Source organism: Sus scrofa, chromosome 12 (genome assembly GCF_054392235.1).
Source record: "Sus scrofa isolate SSC_HxYL_T2T_F1_AM1 chromosome 12, Sscrofa_HxYL_maternal_Yorkshire_Landrace_v2.0, whole genome shotgun sequence".
NCBI classification, from domain to species: domain Eukaryota; kingdom Metazoa; phylum Chordata; class Mammalia; order Artiodactyla; family Suidae; genus Sus; species Sus scrofa.
Window position 1 is genome coordinate 40,966,701 of NC_139394.1, and position 23,731 is coordinate 40,990,431.

At 35.9% G+C, this 23,731-nt stretch overlaps 1 protein-coding gene across 10 annotated transcripts in view; it reads left to right on the forward strand.

Moving 5' to 3' along the window:
- BRIP1 (BRCA1 interacting helicase 1) overlaps nt 1-23,731 on the forward strand; it is a 137,986-nt gene that overhangs the window by 101,175 nt on the left and 13,080 nt on the right. For all 10 annotated transcript variants that reach the window (XR_014821286.1, XR_014821287.1, XR_014821284.1 and 7 more), the window contains exon 17: nt 21,165-21,277. Coding sequence is in view for 6 of the 10 variants with exons in the window: in XM_084985031.1 (XP_084841157.1) it covers nt 21,165-21,277 (113 nt within the window). In the remaining 4 variants the exon portion in view is untranslated. The remainder of the gene's footprint in view (nt 1-21,164; nt 21,278-23,731) is intronic.

Consider the following 23,731-nt stretch of genomic DNA (forward strand, 5'->3'; position numbering starts at 1 on the left):
CTCAGTGGGTTAAGGATCCGGCGTTGCCGTGAGCTGTGGTGTAGGTCGAAGACTTGGCTTGGATCCCGTATTGCTATGGCGGTGGTGTAGGCCAGTGGCTGCAGCTCCGATTCAACCCCTAGCCTGGGAACTTCCATATGCCGCAAGTGCGGCCCTAAAAAGTAAAAAAAAAAAAAAAAAAAAAAAAAAAGAAAGAAAAGCAAGTCTTTCCTGGAAACAACAGTTGTAAAGAAAGTGTGTTTCTTTTTCCATATGCCTGGATCAATTCTTCCTGTCTTAATAAACAACTTAAAATTAAGTAACTTAAAACAACAGTCATTTATCATGGGTCACACATCTACTAGGGTGGGGTAGACAATAGGTGATTTGACCTGGGCTCAGTCACCCTGCTGTGGTTTGACCAGCATAGGTTGAGCTCAACTGTGCAGCACTGCCCAACATGTATCTCATACTTTGTGGACAACAGACCAACCAAAACACGTCATAATTGCCATAGGTGGGCTTAACTGTGCAAGCTCTCTTCAAACACCTGCTTATGCTATATTTACAAACATATTTCCCAGAGCATGTCACATGCCCAAGCTCAAAGTCAGCAGCAGTGGGAAGGGAATGAGTATTTTCCACAATATATGACAAAGAACTTAGAATAAGGACTCCAAAAAGGAGTCTTGGCTTTTTTTTTTTTTTTTCCCCATAATTAAGAGATATTTATAAACATTCATTCAAAAGACTGATGTTTATAAGCTTTAGAGTATAGGTATGCAATTTTTATAATAATTGAAACCCTTTATCTTTTGGAGATGACTAGAATATAGCAGTCAGTACCTAAAATATCTGAAATAACTCAAAGCACCATTATGGATTTCTTAAAATTCATAAATGATCAAACAGGTTATTGAAAATATTTGCACACATCTATAGTATTTAAAATAAATACAGAAGTTTGAAATTTTAATAAAGTCCATTTTTATTTTTGTTGTTGACTGTGCTTTGGGGTCATATTCAGGAAACCATTGCCAAATCTGAGTCCAACTTCCTTATATCTAAAACGAATCTCTTACAGACATTGTAATTGGATCATATTTTTAAATTCATTCTGCCAGTCTCTGCCTTTTAACTGGAGAGTCTAATTCATTTACATTTAAAATTACTATTGTGGAGTTCCTGTCATGGCTTAGCAGTAACGAACCCAACTGGTATCCATGAGGATGCGGGTTCGATCCCTGACCTTGCCCAGTGGGTTAAGGATTTGGCATTGCTGTGAACTGTGGTGTAGGTCGAAGATGTGGCTCGGATCCCCTGTTGCTGTAACTGTGGCTGTGGCGTAGGCCAGCAGTTGTAGCTCTGATATAACCCCTAACCTGGGAATTTCCATATGCCATGGATGCGGCCCTAAAAAGACATAAGTAAATAAGTAAATAAACAAATAAATAAATAAAATAACTACTGACAATGCAGTAGTCTACCACTTAACTAGTTGTTTTCTGCATGTCTTATGTGCTTTTTGTTCCTCAGTTTCTTCATTATTTCCCTTTTTTGTGTTTTGTTGATTTTTGTTGCATACAATTTTGATTCTCTTCTTTCCCTCTGTGTATATTTTTTAGTTATTTAATTTGTGTTACCTTGGAGGTTAAAAGTAACATCTTAATCTCTGTCTCTCCCTTTTTATATTGTTGTTATCATAGATTACATCTTTATACATTGTGTATCCATTAACATAGTTTACAATTATTGTTTTATGCATTTGCCTTTTAAATCACATAGGAAAAAAAGAGTTACAAACCAAAAGTACAACAATGCTGGCTTTTTCTTTTCTTTCTTTTTTTGGCTGCAGCATGCAGCAGCTTGATGTGGAATCTCAGTTCCTTGACCAGGGACTGAACCCGGGCCGTAGCCATGAAAATGTTGGCTCCTAACCACTAGAACACTAGAGAACTCCCAAAGCTGGCTGTTATATATACCTGCATAGTTAGTTTTACTAGCATTTTTTTTTTTTTTTTTTTTTTACTTTTTTTTTGGCCACACCCATGGCATATGGACCATCCTGGGCCAGGGATCAAATCTGAGCCATAGCTGCAACCTACACCACAGTTGTGATAACACCAGATCTTAACCTACTGCGCCAGGCTAGAGATCCAGCCAGTGGCTCAGCAGCAACCTGAGCCACTACAGAGACAATGCCAGATCCTTAACCCCCTGTGCCATAGCAAGAACTTCCTTTCATTGCTTCTTAAAGCACATACTTATACCACCTTCGTTATATTACACTTTGTGTTTAGAAATATGTTTTATAATCTGTTGGATGGTCTATTTGCAGATTAGGACAATTTCTTAAACATCTTTGTGTCTCTGCAATTAAATATTGCCTTGGAATATAGTTGGTGATCAATAAATTGGTTTAATTAAAGATTCGGGGGAGTTCCCGTCGTGGCGCAGTGGTTGACGAATCCGACTAGGAACCATGAGGTTGCGGGTTCGATCCCTGGCCTTGCTCAGTGGGTTGACGATCCGGCGTTGCCGTGAGCTGTGGTGTAGGTTGCAGACTCGGCTCAGATCCCATGTTGCTGTGGCTCTGGCGTGGGCCGGTGGCTACAGCTCCAATTAGACCCCTAGCCTGGGAACCTCCCATATGCCGCGAGAGCAGCCCAAGAAATGGCAAAAAGACAAAAAAAAAAAAAAAAAAAAAAAAAAAAAGATTAAATATATTTTTATTTAAGTGTAGTTTGTCTTAAATATGAATATATAATTATACTTATAATTAAGTATTAAATATATATTAAATATTAATTAAAATTAATCAAAACTAAAAGTTAAATATATTTGATACAATTTATCAAAAGAGTATTTGGCTTTTTTGTTTATTTTCTTTTTTTTTTTCCTTAGCGCTGCACCCACGGCATGTGGAGGTTCCCAGGCTAGGGGTCGAATTGGAGCTGTAGCCGCCAGCCCATGCCACAGCCACAGCAATGTGGCATCTGAACTGAGTCTGAGACCTATGCCACAGCTCACGGCAACGCCAGATCCTTAACCCATTGAGTGAGGCCAGGGATGGAACCTGCAACCTCATGGTTACTAGATGGATTCATTTCCGCTGCACCACAATAGGAACTCCGGCTTTTTTGTTTGTTTTACTTGCCCTTGTTATTTTAAAAAAACAAAAAAACCCCTACATTCCTAGATACTTTAAGGCATGATATTGCTTAATCATTGTTAGATGATAATGAATAGGACAGTAGTAAACATTAATATGACTTATAATAAGGCAGGTATAGTATGTTGTTACCATCATACATCATTAAGGGAGTTAAAGAAGGGAATGCTTAATTCCAATAGCATTTTACACTCTTATATAATACGTGATAGAACATGGTAAATGGAGAGGGTATCATATTAATTACACTGGCTGTCCTTCTTTATGTTTGTGTCCTATTGCTGTGTGACATACTGGCTTAAAACAACACACATTTCTTAGGTTTCCATGGGTCAGGAGTCTGGGCAGGGCTTAGTCAGATCCTCTCTTCAGGGTTCCACAAGGCTGCAGTCAGTGTGTTGGATGGGTTGAGGTTGCATCTGGATCTTTGAGTCTTCTTCCAAGCTTGTTCAGGATGTTGGCAGAATTCAGTTCCATGTAGTTTGGATTGATCCAGCAGCGGCTGCTCTCATCTTGTAGAGGCTACTCAAAACTCCTTGCTATGTGGCCTTCTCACAGGCCCTCTCACTGCGCGGCAGGTTACTTCTCTAAGGCCAGCAACATACTGTTTAGCTCTAGTCTCCTCAAATGGAGACTTGCCATATTCTGTTGGCTAAAAGCAAGTAATAAGTCACAGGTTCTGCTCACACTCAAAGTGAGAGGATTATATAAAGATAGGACTTTCCGGAGTCACTTCAGGGTGTGTCTGCCATATGCTTGTTTCCTACAAAATGAGGTGATTAACTAAATGATTTCCATAATAACTCTTCCAAACCTAAAACAATACTTCAAATTACTGTACCGTGAATTAGGACTTTATAGTTCCCTTTTACTGGCAAAATAAGTAAAAGTTATTTGTAAATGAGAACCTTACATATTCTATCTTATGGAAATGAAGCAATCTATTTCTGTATTATTTTCTCTATTGTTTCATTTGAATTCACCTGAATTCCTATTTCAAAGAGTTAAGGGCAGCGTCTGAGTTAGAAAAGTGATTTGCGTGGGAAAAAGAGGACAATGACATTAATTTTGTGAAACAAATTTTTTTCTTAGGTTTGAGACAGATTGTGGAAGTAAAAATTAAAATATAGTTTAAAATGCTAACTTAAGACTCTTGTAGTCTCAATGCAAAATTTGGCTTTTAGAGAAGCAGGAAAATGTAAGTTAGAGCCAAAAATATGACTTCTTTGGCTGTGACCAGGATTTCCTCTTCCCACCTTGGGGACTAGAAAGTAGAGGTAGGAAAATTTCATTTTGGAGCCAAGTGTGACTTGTTTAGTTCAAGTCATAATTTATTGCACATACCTCAGGGACCTGGAAATAAAGAAACCCACTATGAAATGTTGATAATGGGCCACTCTGAAGGGCAAGCATTAAGCTAACTTTCCCGGTGAGGGTTTTTTTTCACTTCCACCTTTCCCAGATGCTTCTGATCATTCTATAAGGACATACTTAATCGTGGAATAGCTAAAAAAAAAACTTTCTGTGCACTAAAGCGCAGTATTTGAGGGGCAGGAGAGTGAACCAAGGCCTTTATATGATTGGTGGAAAAGTAACTAAAAGAAAAGTTGTTTTCTTATGCCATTAAGTCACAGTATAACACCACTGCCCTTTTAGTGGGTATCTGAAGCAAATCCTTTGGCCAATTAGTATGATATAAAAACTTAAAACAACCTTCAACTTTATAATTCAGGCATCCACATCTCAAATTGGTGGTACGGTTATAATTTGTGAGACATTATAAGGTACAGTATTTAGATTTTAAAATACCATTTTATTTGTATTCCTTAGCATAGTTTAGTAGTATATAAAAATATTCCCTCTTCATGGGTATTGTGCCTTTTCCTCTGAGGAAAAATTCATAAAACCATGATATGTGCCTAAAAATTTTTATACTTTAAATATGCTCAAGTTGGTATTGTAGATTTTTATAATAGGTTTAATAAAACTTGATGGTAATATTCAATATCAGAAGAGCTCTTACAATGATTAAAGATTAAACTAATTTATTAATAAATTTTATGTTAGAATATTATTTTTCTTTAGTAATATAGTATATTGAGTGACTAAATTTTTTTTTTTTTTTTTGTCTTTTTGTCTTTGTGCCATTTCTTGGGCCACTCTCGCGGCATATGGAGGTTCCCAGGCTAGGGGTCGAATCGGAGCTGTAGCCGCCGGCCTGCGCCAGAGCCACAGCAACATGGGATCTGAGCCACGTCTGCGACCTACACCACAGCTCACTGAAATGCTGGATCCTTAACCCACTGAGCAAGGACAGGGATCGAATCCACAACCTCATTGTTCCTAGTCGGATTCACTAACCACTGCGCCACGACGGGAACTCCGTGAGTGACCAAATTGTATTTCATTAAAATTCACATAGTGATCTAAATACTTATCTTGGAATCGGCATATAATAATCATTATGAATTCCTTTTTTCATTTAGGAAAATTCTTTTAGCTCTGAAGGTACTGGACTGTTTATATTATTTTTAAATTAGTTTTGAAAAATTACATTAATGATTAAAAAATACAGGCCTCTATTTTAATTTTGTTAAATTGGTTATTGATTTTATAGCAAACACACATTAATTTATAGACTTCCATGCTTCCTTGACATTCTTTAAACCTCAGGAAAAGGGCTATTATCCATTGTTTGCCTCAAAGGGTAACAGCATTGATAAAATTGAGTGCACATTAAACCAGTGCTTTCAAGTGTCAAAATAATACTAGATGATGAGTATTCACATTCTTAAATCTGGCATTTCTTTTTAAGTGGATTGATGTTATTCTTTCATTATTCTTGTCACCTTGGTAGCAGTGGGAATATTCACGGGTAGATAAATGAAGGCAGAATGCAAGGCATGTGTTATCAAGACAAACCTGATTTCAGAAACAAGAACCTTTCCTAATATTTTGAGTAGATTCATACATACCCTTTGAATCACCTTTTTCACTGTGTTAATGATCTTGAGTGTTTTAGCGTTCATTCTTCCATTCACAAACTTTTACTAAGAGCCTACTTTATACTAAATGTAGTAAGCGCAGAAATGAAAAAGGTACTGTCTCTAAGAATGTCTATCATTTCAGTAAAGGACCCGAACGTGTAACTGGATGTTTTGGTTGGATAGGATCTGGGTGTTCCGATGCGTAGGGGAGGTGCAGTTGAGCAACACCTCGCACCTTCCATCGCGATTTCCATTTACTTTGACTGATTTGCCTAAAATAGAGAAGCCAGAGAAAGATGATTTGAATCTTGTCTATGTTGAAATTCAAACAGAGGCCAGATTACAAAACTCTTCAGATTGTTAAAAGACTATTCATTTTTTGAATATCTGGTTAGAGTACCAATACTTTATAGCCTAGTGGCGCGGTGATACACTGCACACATTTTAGCCCCTTGTCTCCTGGCGCTTACAGTCTAAAGAGGAATGTTGAGATTAAAATAACAAAGAAACAGTTGATTACAGTTGTGACGAAGGCAGTAAGAAAAAGATCACAGAAACTATGAGAGTGTTTAACAGGATCCTGACCTAGTTTTGGGGGGGTAAAGAAAGACTTCCTGAGGAAGTGATATTTAAGCTGACACAGGAAGAACGCTAGGATTTATACAGGTGAGCAGAATGGACAAGAGTATTTTCAGCAGATAGAAGAGCATATGCTAAAGCCCTAAGATGTGAAAGATGATAGCTCTTCTTAGGAATTGAAAGCAGCTGAGATAGGAGGTGAGTTGAGGAGAATGGCACGTGAGTAGAGGCTTCGAGATTGTGTCAGGGAGCCAAATCATTTAGGGTCTATGTGCCATTTTAAGGATTTGAGACTTTATTTTAAGCTCTGGGAAATGAGATCCAGGAATAGAGCCTGAGGTCAGAATGTAGTGGAATTCTGAATGTAGTGTAGCATCTGATACAGAAACCCACCTGGATCTAGCCCTGATAATAATATGTGGTTACCCAGGGGAAGTGGCTGTGTATATAAACTTAAAGGGCTGTAATACTAAATTCTAACATTTAGGAGTCCAGCATTGCTGTTGGAATTGTTGGAACTATTTAGGCCAAATCACAGATTTGCAAGAAAAACCTGTCACCTATGTCAAGAATAAGTTTATCCTCATTACTTAAACCTTTTTTTCCCCCTCAGAAAACTTTTTTTCCCCCCAGCTTTTTTTAGAAAGCTAGCTTGGCCAAAAGTATTATTAAAGCAGGTTCTAAGTAGATCTTGAAATTCAAAAATTAAAATCTATTTTAAATCTAAGTATGCTATCTAAATTTACAATTTATAATTTGTGAAAAATGAGATAACCAAGCCCTTTGTTCTCATCTCTCCTGAAAAATAAAGACACAAAATAAATGGATGACTTGCTGAGGTATTTTTAAATATTTAGAAAGTATTTTCTGGAGTTCCCGTCGTGGCTCAGCAGAAACAAATCTGACTAGTAGACGCAGGTTTGATCCTTGGCCTCGCTTAGTGGGTTAAGGATCCGGCGTTGCCATGAGCTGTGGTGTAGGTTGCAGAGGCGGCTCGGATCTGGTGTTGCTGTGGCTGTGGCGTAGGCCGGCAGCTGTAGCTCCCATTAGACCCCTAGCCAGGGAACCTCTGTATGCCGTGGGTGTGCCCCCCCCCAAAAAAAAAGGTATTTCCCATATTTCTTAAAGGAATACTTTGGCTTTAGGGGAGGAAACATTTCAAATCACAAAATTTTAAATTGTCTGACTGATGACCTTTTCTTTCCAATACTCATATAATTGTATTTTCTTAGAAAAAAAGCCATGTCTGAATATAGCTGCAAGTTAACCCTTTGGATAATTAATAAAACTTTTGTTGTTGGTGGTTTTTTTATTTTTATTTTTTAAAAAAATTCTGAAGTTTTTTTTCTGTGTTCGTCTTGTTTTTTGGTCAGAACAAGAACGTTTTAACCTTTATATTTAGCTTTTGCTGTCATAGTAGGCTGAAGGCTTTAAAAGTAAATTTACCCCCCTGAGGACTTGTAGGGTTGATGGACATTTAACTTCTGTTGGCAAAGAGCATAATCATCAGCCCTACCTCAGGGGAAGTGGTGGAATTGTTTATTAACGTCTCTGAAAATAATTTTAATGTTTTTTCTTCAGAGTAGAATTTTGGTTGTGGATTTTAATCATTTTACTTAGATTCCCTTAAGCGTAGAGGGTGCAGATATGTCCATGGGCTTCAGGTGACTGTGTCACTCCCCCCCCCCCCCAATTATAAAGCCTTAAGGTCACAGATAACATAATCTGTAGAGACATCACTGTTCAATATTTACAACATCAGTCTTTCCTGTTTTTCACTGAGACTGAGCTTTGATACCTTGGGAATGAGTTGAGTTTATGCTTTCTAACTGTGGGGCATTAGCCAGGGTGTATAATATGCTACGTAGTAAGTCATAGTGTAATTTCCTGTCACATTAAAATTGCCAGATTTATTCTTTAAAACTACTTACGGCAAGGTTTCTGAAGCTTGGAACTAGTGATATTTTAGGCAGAATAATTCTTCGTTGTGAGTGATGTCCTGTGTGTGTTGTAGAAAGTTTAGCCGCATCTCTGGACTTAACTGTGGATGCAGTAGCAAGGTCTTCTCCCCGCCAATGATGACAACCAAAAATGTCTTCAGATATTGCCAATATCTTCTGGTAGGCAAAAATCACTCTCAGTTGAGCACCACTGCTTTATGTAGTAAAAGTACAAATGTATGTCATGACTTAAAATGAACCATCTCCATTTATTTTTTAATTATTTTTATCAAGTTTTAAAAAATCCAATAAAGCTTTTACTAAGTGCCTGATTTGGGAGTTCTCCTGTGGTGCGATGGGTTAAGGATCCAGTGTTGTCACTGCAGCAGCTTGGGATGCTGCTAATGATGCCTGTTCAGTCCCAGGCCCAGGAACTTCCACATGCTGTGGGTGTGGCCAAAAAAAGGGGCAGGAAATGAATGACAAGTGCATATGCGAAGCTAATAAATGCATTTATTAAAAAAAAGAAAGAACCTGATTTATACTAAAATTGTAGATGGTTTTTTATATTAACAGTCTCTTGGCTTTTACCCCTCTCTCAGCCCCTGCTTCTGAGGAGCAGTGACTTCACTTCTTTCTCCTTTTTTTAAGGCCGTACCCACGGCATGTGGAGGTGCCCAGGCTAGGAGTGACATTAGATTTGTAGCTGCCGGCCTACCCCACAGCCACAGCAATGCCAGATTGTAACCCTCACCACAGCTCATGGCAATGCCAGATCCTTAACCCACTGAGCAAGGCCAGGGATTGAACCTGCATCTTCATGGATGCTAGTCAAATTCGTTTCCACTGAGCCACGATGGGAACTCCTCTTCCTGTTTGTTTTTAAACGTCAGTATTTAATCATGTGAAACCTGAGTCTGAGCCTCATCTCACGGAGATTAGCTTCTACTTTCTATGCCTGCCATTGGACCTAAATTTTTGTGCAGTCCTCCCAGGGCCTCAGTGTTTAGTTTTGCATCTTCTAGCACCCACAAGCATCTCCCATGAAAGATCTTCTTATATTCTAGAGTTGCGTAGGAGTAGTTACAGGTCTCTGTCTCTTGCTGAATGCAGTACTATTCATTCCTCTTATTTGTATAACTGATTCACCTTGTTGTACACCTGAAACTAATACAACATTGTTAGTCAACTATTCTCCAATAAAATTAAATTTTAAAAAACCCTCTAAGTGTTGGTGGATTTCTTGAAGAGCCTAGGGTTCCATTTAGTCTCACTGCTTTCTTATGTAAGACAGTATTTCATTTTGTTGGTTGTTATTGCTAGAAGGATTTATTCATAGTATATGGCTCTCATATGACATTAACAAGGGAAGTGCTAGACTGTAAGATATACTTAAAAATAATATTTAGACTAATAGAGGATTGATCGTACTTCCATTCTGTAGATTACACCACTAACATGTTTTATACAGTTCTGCTCAAATACAGAAGTTCCCTTTGTGCTCAGCAGGTTAAGAACCCGACAAGTATCCATGACAATGTGGGTTTGATCCCTGGCTCCCGCTCAGTGGGTTAAGGAACCAGCATTGCATGAGCCGTGTAGGTCACAGATGTGGCTCGGATCCTGTGTTGCTGTGCCTGTGGCATAGGCTGGCAGCTACAGCTCTGAGTCAACCTGTGGCCTGGAAATTTACATATGCCACAGGTACAAGGCACCCCCCCGCAAAAGAAATCAAATATATGCAAAGTGATCAGAAAATAGTTTAAAGAATTTTAAAGGGTGCTAATGTTAGTTATAATTTCTCAGAAAATTTAAGATCAATTTGCAGAAAAAGGTATGTTTCAAAGCCGAACACTACACTCTATGTGTCCTACCAATATACATATTTTCACTGATATTTGATGAAAAAGTAGCCAGTCCATAAGTCCGTAAGTCAACTAAAGTAACATGTCCATATATGTTTTTTCAGGTTTATCTGGACAACATTTTGGTATGGATACCCCAACTATTGCCACAAAGCCTGTTCCTCTTTTAAAATTTTTATTTTAGCCTTTTACAGAATAAGCATATATTATTTCTCAAATATCTTGAAGTATTAACTGTTTAATAGAAAAATGCTAATTTCTGCTTTTTTTCCTGGGTTCTTATATTACATTCATAATTTTTAAAAACCATTAAGGTCTAATGCTCCATACTTACAGATATTTTTGCATTATTATTATCTAAAGCATTTATTCTGGATTGCTTAAGTGTTACAGAGTTACCAACACACTATTCTGGGCTAGTAGCTAAATTATTATAACTAGTTGAGTTTGAGTATGCTGAGATCAAGAGATGCCTGATTTGAGGGGAATGTATTTTGTTCTTTCTCTTTTATTTGAGATTTTTAAACTATTTATTTCAACACTGACAAGTTGCGACACAAAGGTTAATATAGATTTCTCTGCAAAATGTGTCTTATCCAAAGCATCCTTAATGCATATGTGTGATAAATTGCATTATTGTTACTATGTCTGTTACTGTGTCTTGATTCTTACTTCATGGTAAATTATTGTGGTCAATTCCCAGTGTAGTATAACAAGGAAAGTAAGTAACAATTGAAAAAAGCATTTTGTGTGTGTGTGTGTATGTGTGTGTGTGTGTGTGTGTGTGTGTGTGTTTAAGTCTAAAAGGGAGCCTGGCTTCCTAACTCTTGGCAGAAACCCATTTTCCCCTATTTAAAAAAAAAAAAAAAAAAAGTATATATATATGTGTGTATATATATATATATATTTGGTTAACTTGGTGTTTCAGAAATCTTGAAAATATGCCAGATGAAACAAAACAGCTATATTCCTTTTATCTAGCTGAATTATTTCACGTATGAGAGCTTATGCTGAGTTTAGAACTCTAATCATTGGAATTTATATTGTGATACTCTGATAAAAGTGTTTACATTGTGATAATATGGAGCAATAAATGTCTCTAATGCACAGTCTCTGTCCTCTAGATTTGGTTTGCTCTAAATGTTTACATTTTAGGTCCTTTACCTTGGCTAAAGATAAAACTATTCTTCTTGAGTGTTTGCTAGACAAATGAAGTTTATTTTTCTGAAGCAAAGTTTTCTTAATATTTTTAATTAGTAAGTATAGCTGATTATTTGTTCTTAGTCTTATTTCCAGGCTTGAACTTTTGTTGCGAAGCTTACACACAGGGAAAAAGTACATTCTGCCTACGTGGACTGCTTTTTAGGAAGGCATTTATTACTGAAATCATAATACATATTTATACAAATTGGGATAAATTCTACTATCTTTCATATGAGGCAGTAGTAAAGTGAAGAGATGTATTTATAGCTCTAGCTCATGTTTATCACACCATTTACTTCTTCAGAAGCTACTTGGAAAACTTGTAAAAGCCTACTTTTATACAGAGCTATTTAAGGCTAGAGCTATTGGGTTTGACTAAGTTGAAAAAATAATCTAATGTTCAAATATCTCCAGTAAAACTGAGTCATTGGAGGACTTAAGGAACTTACTGTTTGATCTCAAGTATATTGTAATGGTAAAATCAGAATCCAAATTCATGTAACTTCTGCTTGAATGCTATATGGGTATTTTTACCTAATTCCCTAAGTCACACCTCAGTCTTCATTATTTGTCTTTTAGGATCTCATTTCTACTTGTATCAGGTTAGCTTATGATGCGGAGAAATTTTCAGTTGTCTAGAAACTACCGTCTTAAGGGTGTTTTCCATTTTGTGTGAATGTTGAGTTCCAGTTATGAAAAAAAAAATGTTTTGTAAATCAGTGCAACATCTAAACCAATGGATTTGCAAACACAAGCTGCTACAGGAGTTAAACAGATTATTTAAATGAGTGAACCAGTTGAGAGTTGGCAAATAGTTCAGATTATTTTAAGCTACAGTAAGGTCCACACAAAAACAACTTTAGGCCTTCAGCTTGCAACCTGTGGTAAAAGAGTTTGCCTTCTCTCTGCTGTTCACACACCTCTCCAAAATTACACATACACTAATTTATTGGGATGGGGAGCAAGTGGTTTAAACTCCTTCCAGAGTGCACAATTAAATATAGCTTTCTATTTTGGGAAAGCCTTATAAAATGTATTTGAAAAGTAATGTTAACTGGGCTAAAAGATCATCTTTCCAAACCACACTTGAGCTCACTTTATGGTGTTTACTTTCTGTCAAAACTTAGAAAAAACATTCACAGTTAACTTCCATAATATAAAATGTCTGTCTCATTAGGCATTAAAGAAGCATTGGTCAACAGGTATAATGCTGTTAGACTGTATAGCTAATGTGAATGTGAACATGACCTCCCAAATAGATCAAAGACTAATCTCTTTGACAGTTACAAGATGGCAGAGCTTGCCATGGGCCCTTTGCTGCTGCACATTGAAACTATTTGTTTGGAAAGCATGCCTGAGGGATGAGAATGTGTTTATAGGGATGAGCAGGTAAAAGTAAAAGGTTGTCTTTTGACATTTCAACTAATCCCTTCCAGCCTTTGGTTTACTTAACATTTAGGCTATTTGCTGGCAGGAGAAACTGGCTTTTTCACATATGCTTTATGTCATTTTAAATTGGGCATTGATTTTCGTGCCTGATAATTCCTAAGTGTACAATGAAATAGATTCTGATGTCATTAAAATGAGGTGTACTGGCTTTCAACCTTTTCCAAGCCCTTCTTTTTGCTTTCTCTAATTAAATGTGTTCTTCCATAGACAATTTTTAAATTACTTTTTAAAAGTCTTCTTTATATTATTAAAAATATTTCAGAGTTAACCTTTATATATATTTACTTTCAGAAGTTTTTCTTGTTTTTTCCTTACTTTTTACTTAGTTATCTTAGATAACCTAGATAAAATATTGACAGTATTTTAAGGGCCATTTGGACTGTAAAAAATACTTGAAATTTACAAAAGTTGAAATAATGTCATATGTAAAAGTTAATTCATTTTAATGAAAAATAAAAGAGCAAGGAGTGATAGTTTTATTTATTTAATCTGATATTTGCTCTATTATCTCTAAATATGTCATTTATAACTAGTATTTCCTGAAGCAACTGTTGTCATAGGCAAGGTGATCATTATAAAGCATTTGTCTTAACATTGTCTAGGAAAATTTGAAAATCCTTAAGCCATTATGTCTGACAGAAGATAAACTCAGGGCTGGGATATACTGTTAAAATAGAGAAATGTTAAGCTACATCTGGAGAGATGGGGTAGGAAATGTTTATTTTCCTAGTCGGATAGAATTTTTTTTAAGTATTTATTATTCTAATAGAATCTAAATAGTATGACATACTTTATTGCTGAGTTGTCAGAAATTATTTTTTTAAAATATTATCTAGGGAGTTCCTGCTGTTAAGGGGTTAAAGATCCGACAGTGTCTCTGGGAGGTGTGGGTTTGATCCCCAGCCTGGCACAGTGAGTTAAGGATCTGGCATTGCCACAGCTGTGGTGTAGGTTGCAGCTGTAGCTTGGATTCAATCCCTGGCCTGGGAATGTCCATAAGCTACGAGTGCAGCCAAAAAAAAAAAGAAAAAAATTTTTAAATAAAATATTATCTAATATTTCTAATTGTGCCATATTACTATTTATACTACTTTAAAAAGCATATTCTATGACACTTAAAGGAAAGTTTACTTCCTTTATATTCTAGTTATAAAGTTTTAATTTAGAAATTGTACAGATTCTTTTGAAAAGATATAAAATGTGTTATCTACCAATTTGAAAGCTATTTTACTTGTCAGAAGTGTACTTATATATTTATATTTGTCAAAGGTTAATAGTATTATAGACTATCTTGAAGCGATTTTGTTTTCTTTTGAATAGTTTCATAACCTCTTAAAACTCTAAATTTTTTTTTTTTTTTTGTCCTTTTAGGGCCATACCTGTGGCATATGGAGGTTCCCATGCTAGGGGTTGAGACACAGCTGTAGCCACCGGCCTACACCACAGCCACAGCAATGCCAGATCTGAGCCGTGTCTGCAATCTACACTGCAGCTCACGGCAACACCGGATCCTTAACCCACTGAGCAAGACCAGGGATCAAACCTGCATCCTCATGAATACTAGTCAGATTTGTTTCCGCTGAGCCGTGAGGGAACCCCTAAATTGTTAATTTATCTTGAAAATCCAAAATTTTTTCAAGAAAATAACTTTGTATCTTTGATTTGGCTTGCACTCAAAAATATACCATTTAATATATACTTGCCCAGGAATACTAGATAAGGGATCTTTGAAAGCTGACTAACTGAAGGGAGCAATTCCTGCTGCTTCACATTGGATTAACTACTTGCTAGGAGTTATAGTCAGTTTTTGAACTCCCAATATTAGCAGTCTGTTACAGGTAGATAAATTATTATCATTAAATTTGAGAGCCATTTTTTATTTTATTTTAATTAGATTTTATTACTCATTCCATTTTCAAATAGGAAAAGTAAGCCACAATCGAATTGACTTACCCAAGATCACTCAGAGATGCTGTATTGTGTCCTCACCCTGGAGTTTTCACTCTTATGAGAGCAAGCTCTGGAGATAGACTAGATTTCTTTAACAAGTACCATATCTGCTTGGTCACTCAGTGCTCTAACTCCACAATGTGTTACAAACTAGACCTCTTTTCCATTCCCTTTGCCTTTCCAAGGTAAGGCCCTCCTTATTCTTGCACCAAATTCATAGCCTAAACTCCTCTTACTTCTGTACACTTTAATCAATATTAATATTTTAAGACTTTTATTTATTTGATGTCTATTTGTACTCATATTCTTTTCTGTTCTTGCTGGGCAGAAAATATTGTAACCTCATCTTTATTATTCCTAGTGTGTATCACAAATGCCTTGCCCACAGCCAACGCTATAAATAAATATTGAATGGAATTCAGTATTGTTTTAAAGTTACCAAAAATTTCTTCTTTCTTATATCAGTTTTTCTATTGTAAATGTGATATTTTTAATGTTTCTACAACATTCTTTTTTACTTAGGTTTTTTTTTTTTAAGTTTTATTGAGGCATAATTGACTCTGAAGCATTCTTGAGAACAGCTTAATTCCCTTTTTTTTAATAAAAAAAGTAAAATCATAATACATAATTTCCTTTCACTCAAAACTTGCATTTTACTATTTACAGGAGAAAGCTCATTAACTTATATATTTGAAAAGGTCAGGCTGATTTGTGTATACCACATGATCTGACCTCGTATAAAAGTAGTTCACTTTTACGATGATGTAATTTTAAAGATTTTTCTGAAGACCAGATGAAGGCTGAGTATGTGCTACCCTTTGGTATGATACTTCTTTTAATAGGAATGTAGTTTTATGTCCTGTAATTAATTGAGTCTCTTTGCAAAGGGATATGATTATAATATCAAATCCAAGGACTAGATAGCAGAATTTATTATGATTTCTTTTCCAGAAAAGATGCAGAAATTTAACAGTCTCTGTGTTTTATTACCTAGAGAGAAAATGAATATAGAGAAAATGAATGTAGATTCAGTCACTGAGGAAAGTGGGAAATTCTTGATTTCCTTTAATAGTGGAGCCTGTGAAGCACTAAATATTGTATCAAATGCATTAGTCCTATTTCAGCTCTGAATTTTAAATTTGTTTAGATCATCACTGACTGCTTTCATAACAGGGCTGTGGTTTTTTTACACCAATGTGTTTGGTGTATATGAAGTTATTTGGTTTAATTGATCTGTCTTAAGATTTACTAAGTAATCCCTGGTCCATGAACTTCCGCATGCTGTGGGTGCGGCTGGGAGAAAAAAAAAAAAAAAAAAAAGGTTCCCGTCGTGGCGCAGTGGTTGACGGATCCGAGTAGGAACCATGAGGTTGCGGGTTCGGTCCCTGCCCTTGCTCAGTGGGTTAACGATCCGGCGTTGCCGTGAGCTGTGGTGTAGGTTGCAGACGCGGCTCGGATCCCGCGTTGCTGTGGCTCTGGCGTAGGCCGGTGGCTACGGCTCCGATTCGACCCCTGGCCTGGGAACCTCCATATGCCGCGGGAGCGGCCCAAGAAATAGCAACAATGACTTGTTCTTCTGCCTTCCCAATATGCTATTAAATCCATCCAATGAATTTTTTCAGTTATTATATTTTTCAGGTGTAATATTTCCATTTAGATCTTTTTTATATTTCCAGTTCTCTGCCGAGACACTCTAAAGTTCAGTCATTAAACCGTGTATTTTTAAGTTCTTTACAACTGCTACTTTAAAGACTTTGCTGCTAATTCCAATAGCTGAGTCCTTTCTGTATTGCTTTCTATTGACTTCCTGTTTTTTCCTTGATTATGGATCATTTTTCTAGTAATTTCTATTGTATTATGGGCATTGTGAATGGTACATAATAGAGATTCTGAATTATATTATGATTCCTTGAAGAATATTGATTTTTGTTTTTATAGACAGTTCAATTAATGGCCGATCATCTTGTACTTGTATGGGCACGATTTGACAATCTCCTCTTTTGGGGGGATATCTGGGAAAAGCTCAAAGTACATAGTTTTTAAACTCTTTCTCCCCTGTGGTTCTTGTCAAGGTTTGGTTTAAGACTTTGCTGGGCTGGTTTACAATGGGCATTGTTCTAAATTATGGTCCCTATTCTTAACATGACACCTGGCCATTTGTATGTGTCTGTATGTATGTTTAACTTGATTCTTTTATTTAGCGTATATATCTTGGCTCAGTTTCTATGTTAACACATAAAAATGCTTCTTTTTATATAATAACCCAACATTTATTTCAGTATAAATAGAACATATTTAATTGATCCACTTGATGTACATTTAGGTTCTTATTTTTCTAGAATATAAAGATGCAATGAAATCCTTGTACATATTATCTATCTGTACTTGTGGGAAGATATAAACACATTTGATAAATATTTATCAGTACCCTGCAAATCAAAACAATGGAAATGTTAAATTTGCATATTTTGGTTTATTGGTAAAATTGAGGATCTTTTCAGGCGGATTACCAACCACCTTATCATTCATCTTTGATGATTTGCTTCCTCACAGATTATTCACTTTTAGTAGTCAGATTTCATTATTAATTGTATATGAGCTCATTTTATTTTGGATGACGAAACTTTTCCCCCAGTTTTTCATTTGTCTTTCCGTGTTATTTGTTTATGGTGTTTTGAGGCCATGAAAGATTTCTGATTGGAAAATAAGAGGTCCATCTTTCCAAAACCAGGATCAGGGCTAGCAGATAGTTTACCACAGCAGCATACGGTCCTCTTTTTTTTTTTTAACCAGTTTTTTGGTGGTATAATTGACAAATAAAAATGGTATATTTTTAAGGTGTAGAATGGGGTGACTTAATATAGTTATACATTATAAAATTACTATGATTAGGTTAATTAACACATCTATCACTTCATATAGTTACCATTTTTCAGGGTGTGATGGAACTCCTAAGGTCTTAGCAGATTTCAAGTCTATGTATTACGTTACTATTGAGTGTAGTCACCATGCTATACATTTACATCCCAGAACTTATTCATTTAGTATCTGAAAGTAGCTGATAGTTTATACTCTTCAACCAATATCTGTCCATTTCCTTCACCTGCTCCCCTCCCCCACCCCACTGCCAACTACCATTCTACTCTCAGGTTCAATGTGTTGAACTTTTTTAGATGCTATGTGTAAGTGAGGTCTTAACTGTATTTCTCTGTGTCTGCCTTACTTTACTTAGTGTAACCTCCTCTACATTCATCCATGTTGTTGCAAATGGAAGAATTTCCTTTTTTGTGGCTGAATAATATTCCACTATGTGTGTGGGGGGGTGTATAAATCTTTTTTTTTTTACCTTTTCTTTTCTTTTTTTTTTTTTCTTAGGGCCACACCCACAGCATATGGAAGTTCCCAGGCTAGGGGTTTAATCAGAGCTACAGCTGCTGGCATACACCACAGCCACAGCAAGGCAGGATCTGAGCCATGTCTGTGATCTACACCACAGCTCAAAGCAATGCTGGATCCCCAACCCACTGAGCAAGGCCAGGGATCGAACCACATCCTCATGGATATTAGATTTGTTTCTGCTGCACCACAATGTGAACTCCTACATTTTCTTTATCCAGTCATTAATCAGTGGACACATAGGTTGTTTCCATATCTTGCCTATGTGAAGAATGTTGAAATGACCATAGGAGTGAACATATCTCTTCAAGACAATGATTTTATTTCTTTTACATATATACCCAGCAGTTATATTACTGGATTATGTGGTAGGTCTATTTTTATTTTTTTTGAGGAATCTTCATACAGTTTTCCATAATGGCTGTACCAATTTACATTCCCACCAACAGTGTATAATGGTTCCCTTTAGTCCACATGCTTGCCAACACTTGGTGTCTCTTGTTTTTTTGGTAATAGCCATGCTAATAGATACTACACATTATCTTATTGCGGTTTTGATTTTCATTTCCCTCATGATTAGTGATGTTAAACACCTTTTTTTTTTTTTTTTTTTTTTTTTTTTTGTCTTTTTGCCTTTTCTAGGGTCACTCCCACAGCATATGGAGGTTCCCAGGCTAGGGGTCTAATTGGAGCTGCAGATGCCGGCCTACACCAGAACCACAGCAATGTGGGATCCAAGCTGAGTCTGAGACCACAGCTCACGGCAACACTGGATCCTTCACCCCACTGAGCAAGGGCAGGGATCAAACCATCAACCTTATGGTTCCTAGTCGGATTCATTAACCACTGTGCCACGACGGGAACTCCATTAAACACCTTTTTAAATATCCATTCACCATTTCTACGTCATCTTTATAAAAATGTCTATTCAGGACTTCTTTTCAAATTAAAACAAATTTTTTTTGCTCTTTTTTTGGTTGGTTACATGAATTCCTTATATATTTTGGATATAAACCTCTTATCAGATGTATGGTTTACAAATATTTTCTGCTGTTTTTAAGTTGCCTTTTAATTTTGAGATTGTTTTATTTGATTACATCAAACTAAAACGCTGCATTTTAGTTTGATGTAATCCCACTTATTTATTTGTGCTTTTGTTACCTCTGCTTTTGGTTTCATATCCAAAAAAAAAAAAAAAAAATCATTGCTGAGGCGGTTTTTCCTGTTTTATTCTAGGAGTTTTATGGTCTCAGATCAGACATTTAATTCATTTTGAGTTGATTTTTATATAGGGTGTAAGATAAGGATCCAGTTTCATTCTCTGGCATGTGAATATCCAGTTTTCCCAACACCGTTCCTAAAGAGACTATCCTTTCCCCATTGTCTATTTTTTTTCTTTTTTCGTCTTTTCTAGGGCCGCACCCATGGCATATGGAGGTTCCCAGGCTAGGGGTCTAATCTGAGGTGTAGCCGCCGGCCTACGCCAGAGCCACAGCAACGCAGGATCCACCTTCATCTACAACCTACACCACAGCTCACAGCAACGCTGGATCCTTAACCCACTGAGTGAGGCCAGGGGTCGAACCCTCAACCTCATGGTTTATAATCAGATTTGTTTAACCACTGAGCCACGATGGGAACTCCCCCATTGTCTATTCTTGATGCCCTTGTCCAAAGATTAGCCAACCAAATAGGCTTGGGTTTATTTCTGAATTCTCTATTATAGTCCCTTATCCTGAGTTTCTGATTTTATGCCAGTACTCTACTGTTTAGATTACAAAACTAAAGTTCTGTGATAGTTTGAAATTAGGAAGTATGTTGCCTCCAGCTTTGTTCTTAACATTGCCCTGGCTGTTTGGAGTCTTTTGTTGTTCCATACAAATTTTAGAATTGTCTCTGTAGAAAAAATGTCACTGAGATTTTGATAGGGAGTTTATTGAATGGGTAGATCACTTTTGGGTATAAGGATATTGAAGCAATACTAATTATTCCATTCCATAAACACAGGATCTTTTCTGTAGATTTAAACTAAATCATAACAATAATTATGTTAAATGTAAATGGTCTAAACATCCCAATTAGAAAGCAGAGATTATCAAGCTGGATAAACAATAAATGAATTATTAATATATGTTTCAACATGAATGAATTCCAGAATCATTATGCTAAATAAAAAAAGATAGACACAGATTATTCCATACTGTATAGTAACATTTATGTAGAATTCTACAAAAGGCAAAACAGAAAGCAGATCATTGGTTAACAGGGTCAGTAATGAAGGAAATTGCCTGAAGAGGAATAGGAGAAAGTTTTTAGGTACTGAAAATATTCAAATTATGACTGGTAGTGGTTACCTGATTTATCTACATGTACATTGAAAGGTTGTGGATTTTATGTATATAAATTATTTCTCAATGAAAGTGATTGACGTTATCACACAGCTAATTAATTGTGTGCATGTTGGAATTTAGGTAATGTACAGTTGAATAGAAATGTTTTAAATGAACTGAAAAAAATTTAGGACTGAGAAAATAAATCTTTCCAGCCTAATTAAATGATACCAAAATGTTAGAAGTTAATAAATATTTTTAATGTGAACTTTAATTATCTGCTATGTTTTTTTTGCTGTATTTTGAATCATTAGGTTGAACTAAAGCGACAATATAATGACCAGCACTCAAAAGTAAGAGGTCTTTTACCAGGTCGTCAGTGGTATGAAATTCAAGCATACAGGGCCTTAAACCAGGCCCTAGGTAGGTAAGTGGAGTGGAATTTAATGTAACATTACTATAATGTTATCTCTGACCAGGGCTACATGTAGAGCTAGTCTTGCTACTTTATTCCTTATAATAAATTTGATAGAAATTTTTTTTATTTCACCAAAACCCTAGGAACTGGTATATTTTCAATGATAGATAATCAGAAGCGAAAGTTGAAAGAGTCAATGAAACCCAGAATAAAAGTCAATATTTGCTAAAGTTTGAAGATTTATGATTGGTCAATGAATATACAACAGAAATACTCAGTAAATGTTTATAGAAGCTTACTACCAAACACTAAAAGTTTTAGGGTTTAGTGTTTATCTTGTGAACATTAGAACCTGGATGATGATTTTATGGGTAAAAAGCAAACCATTTAAGAAGAGTTAAAACATTCTTTAGCACCAACTAACAGTAATTTTTAGTTATAATACTCCTTTTTCTGAAGAGTCTGGCCCATTCGGATTTGTGCTTTGTGGAACTAGTTTTCAAATCACCATTTTATACCATAATTTCATCTTGTTGGACATCAATACTTTATAATCACTGTAGATTTTTCATAATCTAACATTTTATATTCTCTATTTATGAAGTTATAATTAGTTTAACCACGTACTAATTTTTCCTGTGAAGCTGTTCAAATAAAATCCAGATAATTGAAGTAGAAGAATACAAATTAAGAGTAAAATCATGAAAATATGGCCATTTGACACATTTTCAGTTCAACCAGAAGACCTATAGCTAGCCATCACCTACCCTAACCCATCCAGGAATTAGATTTTTCTCAGGTGTCTTGTTTACTCATATTAGGTCATTTACACACAAGCAGACCAGATTGCATTTGAGTTCATATTTACATATAGATTTCAGTCCCAGCACACATCACTCCCTCCCTTCCCCATCATTTCAGAATGATATTCTGCAGTTATTTCTCTTCAGACTGAATAATTCAGTTCTATGTTTAATCCACTGATATGGTTAAGTTGCTTCCCTTCCCTGCCTAGACATCCCACTGGTATTTGGCATCAAATTGCACTAGAAATTGTTCTTGAAGCATTTCATCTACTTTGTCTCTCCTTGTTAACTGACCTGTTTAATTTTGTTTTGTTTGAATTTTAATATTCAGCAAATAGTTTATAGGGGAGCCTGAATATTTTTTTTGAATATTTTTTAAATTCTTGACTTTTCTTCACGAAATTTCAGGAAAATAAATATTTTTATCTCCGTTGATGATTGTTCCTCTTAATATAAGCAATGTCTTGAATTTCAAGAAACCATTTGAAGCAAAAGTACATTTGTATCCTACTTCATCATTTATAAATCTTTTCTACATATATGAAAAACAGGTTGTGAGAGATGAAATTACTTGTTTACTATCACACAGAGACTACATGAGGCTTCATGTCTACATCCACATTTAAAACCCTAAGACCTGCTTTTTCATCCTTAGGCCCTACCTGTCTCCACTATAGTTCTCTCCATTAAGTGAAAACATTTCATTCTTAAACTATTAAATATACCACATCCTTTCATTACCCTCTGCCTTGGCATACAAACCGCCATACAATTCATTTGGCAAGTTTGCGAATCAAAACTTAGTGGACGGGGTCATGTCCTTTATGAAGACCTTTTTCCGTTTCTCCATTTAGAGTTATTTACTCCTTAGGAAACCCGTAGCATTTTATACTAATCTCTATTAGAGCGTATATCTTAGTGTATTGGGATAGTCTTTTTATATATCCGTCTCCTTCCCTAAACATATATTACACATTTTTACGTGCTCAGTGGCCAGCTGTGCCTTATCTTGGGGCATAGATGCAAACGAATGCTTATTGAATTTGTGTAAAATGCCAGGTTCATTGCTGTTCCAGCTATATGCCATATTGGCCAAAGAGTTTCTAGAACTTCAGAACATACTTTTTAGAATTTCATAAGAAGCGTATGTTTATAAAACTGATGTATAATACTGTAGTTTCAGTATTTTGTTAGTTAAAAAATGGATAGACCAACTGTCATCATAGTGATTTTCAGGGAATCAGTATTAACAACAAAAAAAATTAATGTTTCACATAATTTGATAAAACTCATAATGTGTGTTGATTGACATAAAAGGTGCTTATATGAAAGCACTGTTCTTTTAAGGGATATGGCTAGAAGATCTAAAGTAAGTAGAAACAAATTGGGTTTAAAAAATGTTATCTTCTTTTTTTAAGCCCACGTGGGACTGTTAGAGTATTTGAGGTAATATAAGTCCATGAAATGTAATAACAGCCTTCAGGAATGTACCAGATGGTTTTGTGGCCAGGTTACAACTGCACTATAAGTTTCCTAATGGGTCTGCTTTACCAGAGTATAATCTTTGTCTCAAGTGGGCATAATTCATTTGAGCAAGTCAGTATAAAAACAATAGAAAGAAGAAAAGGTGAAACCTTTTTCTCTGAACAGTTGTGTT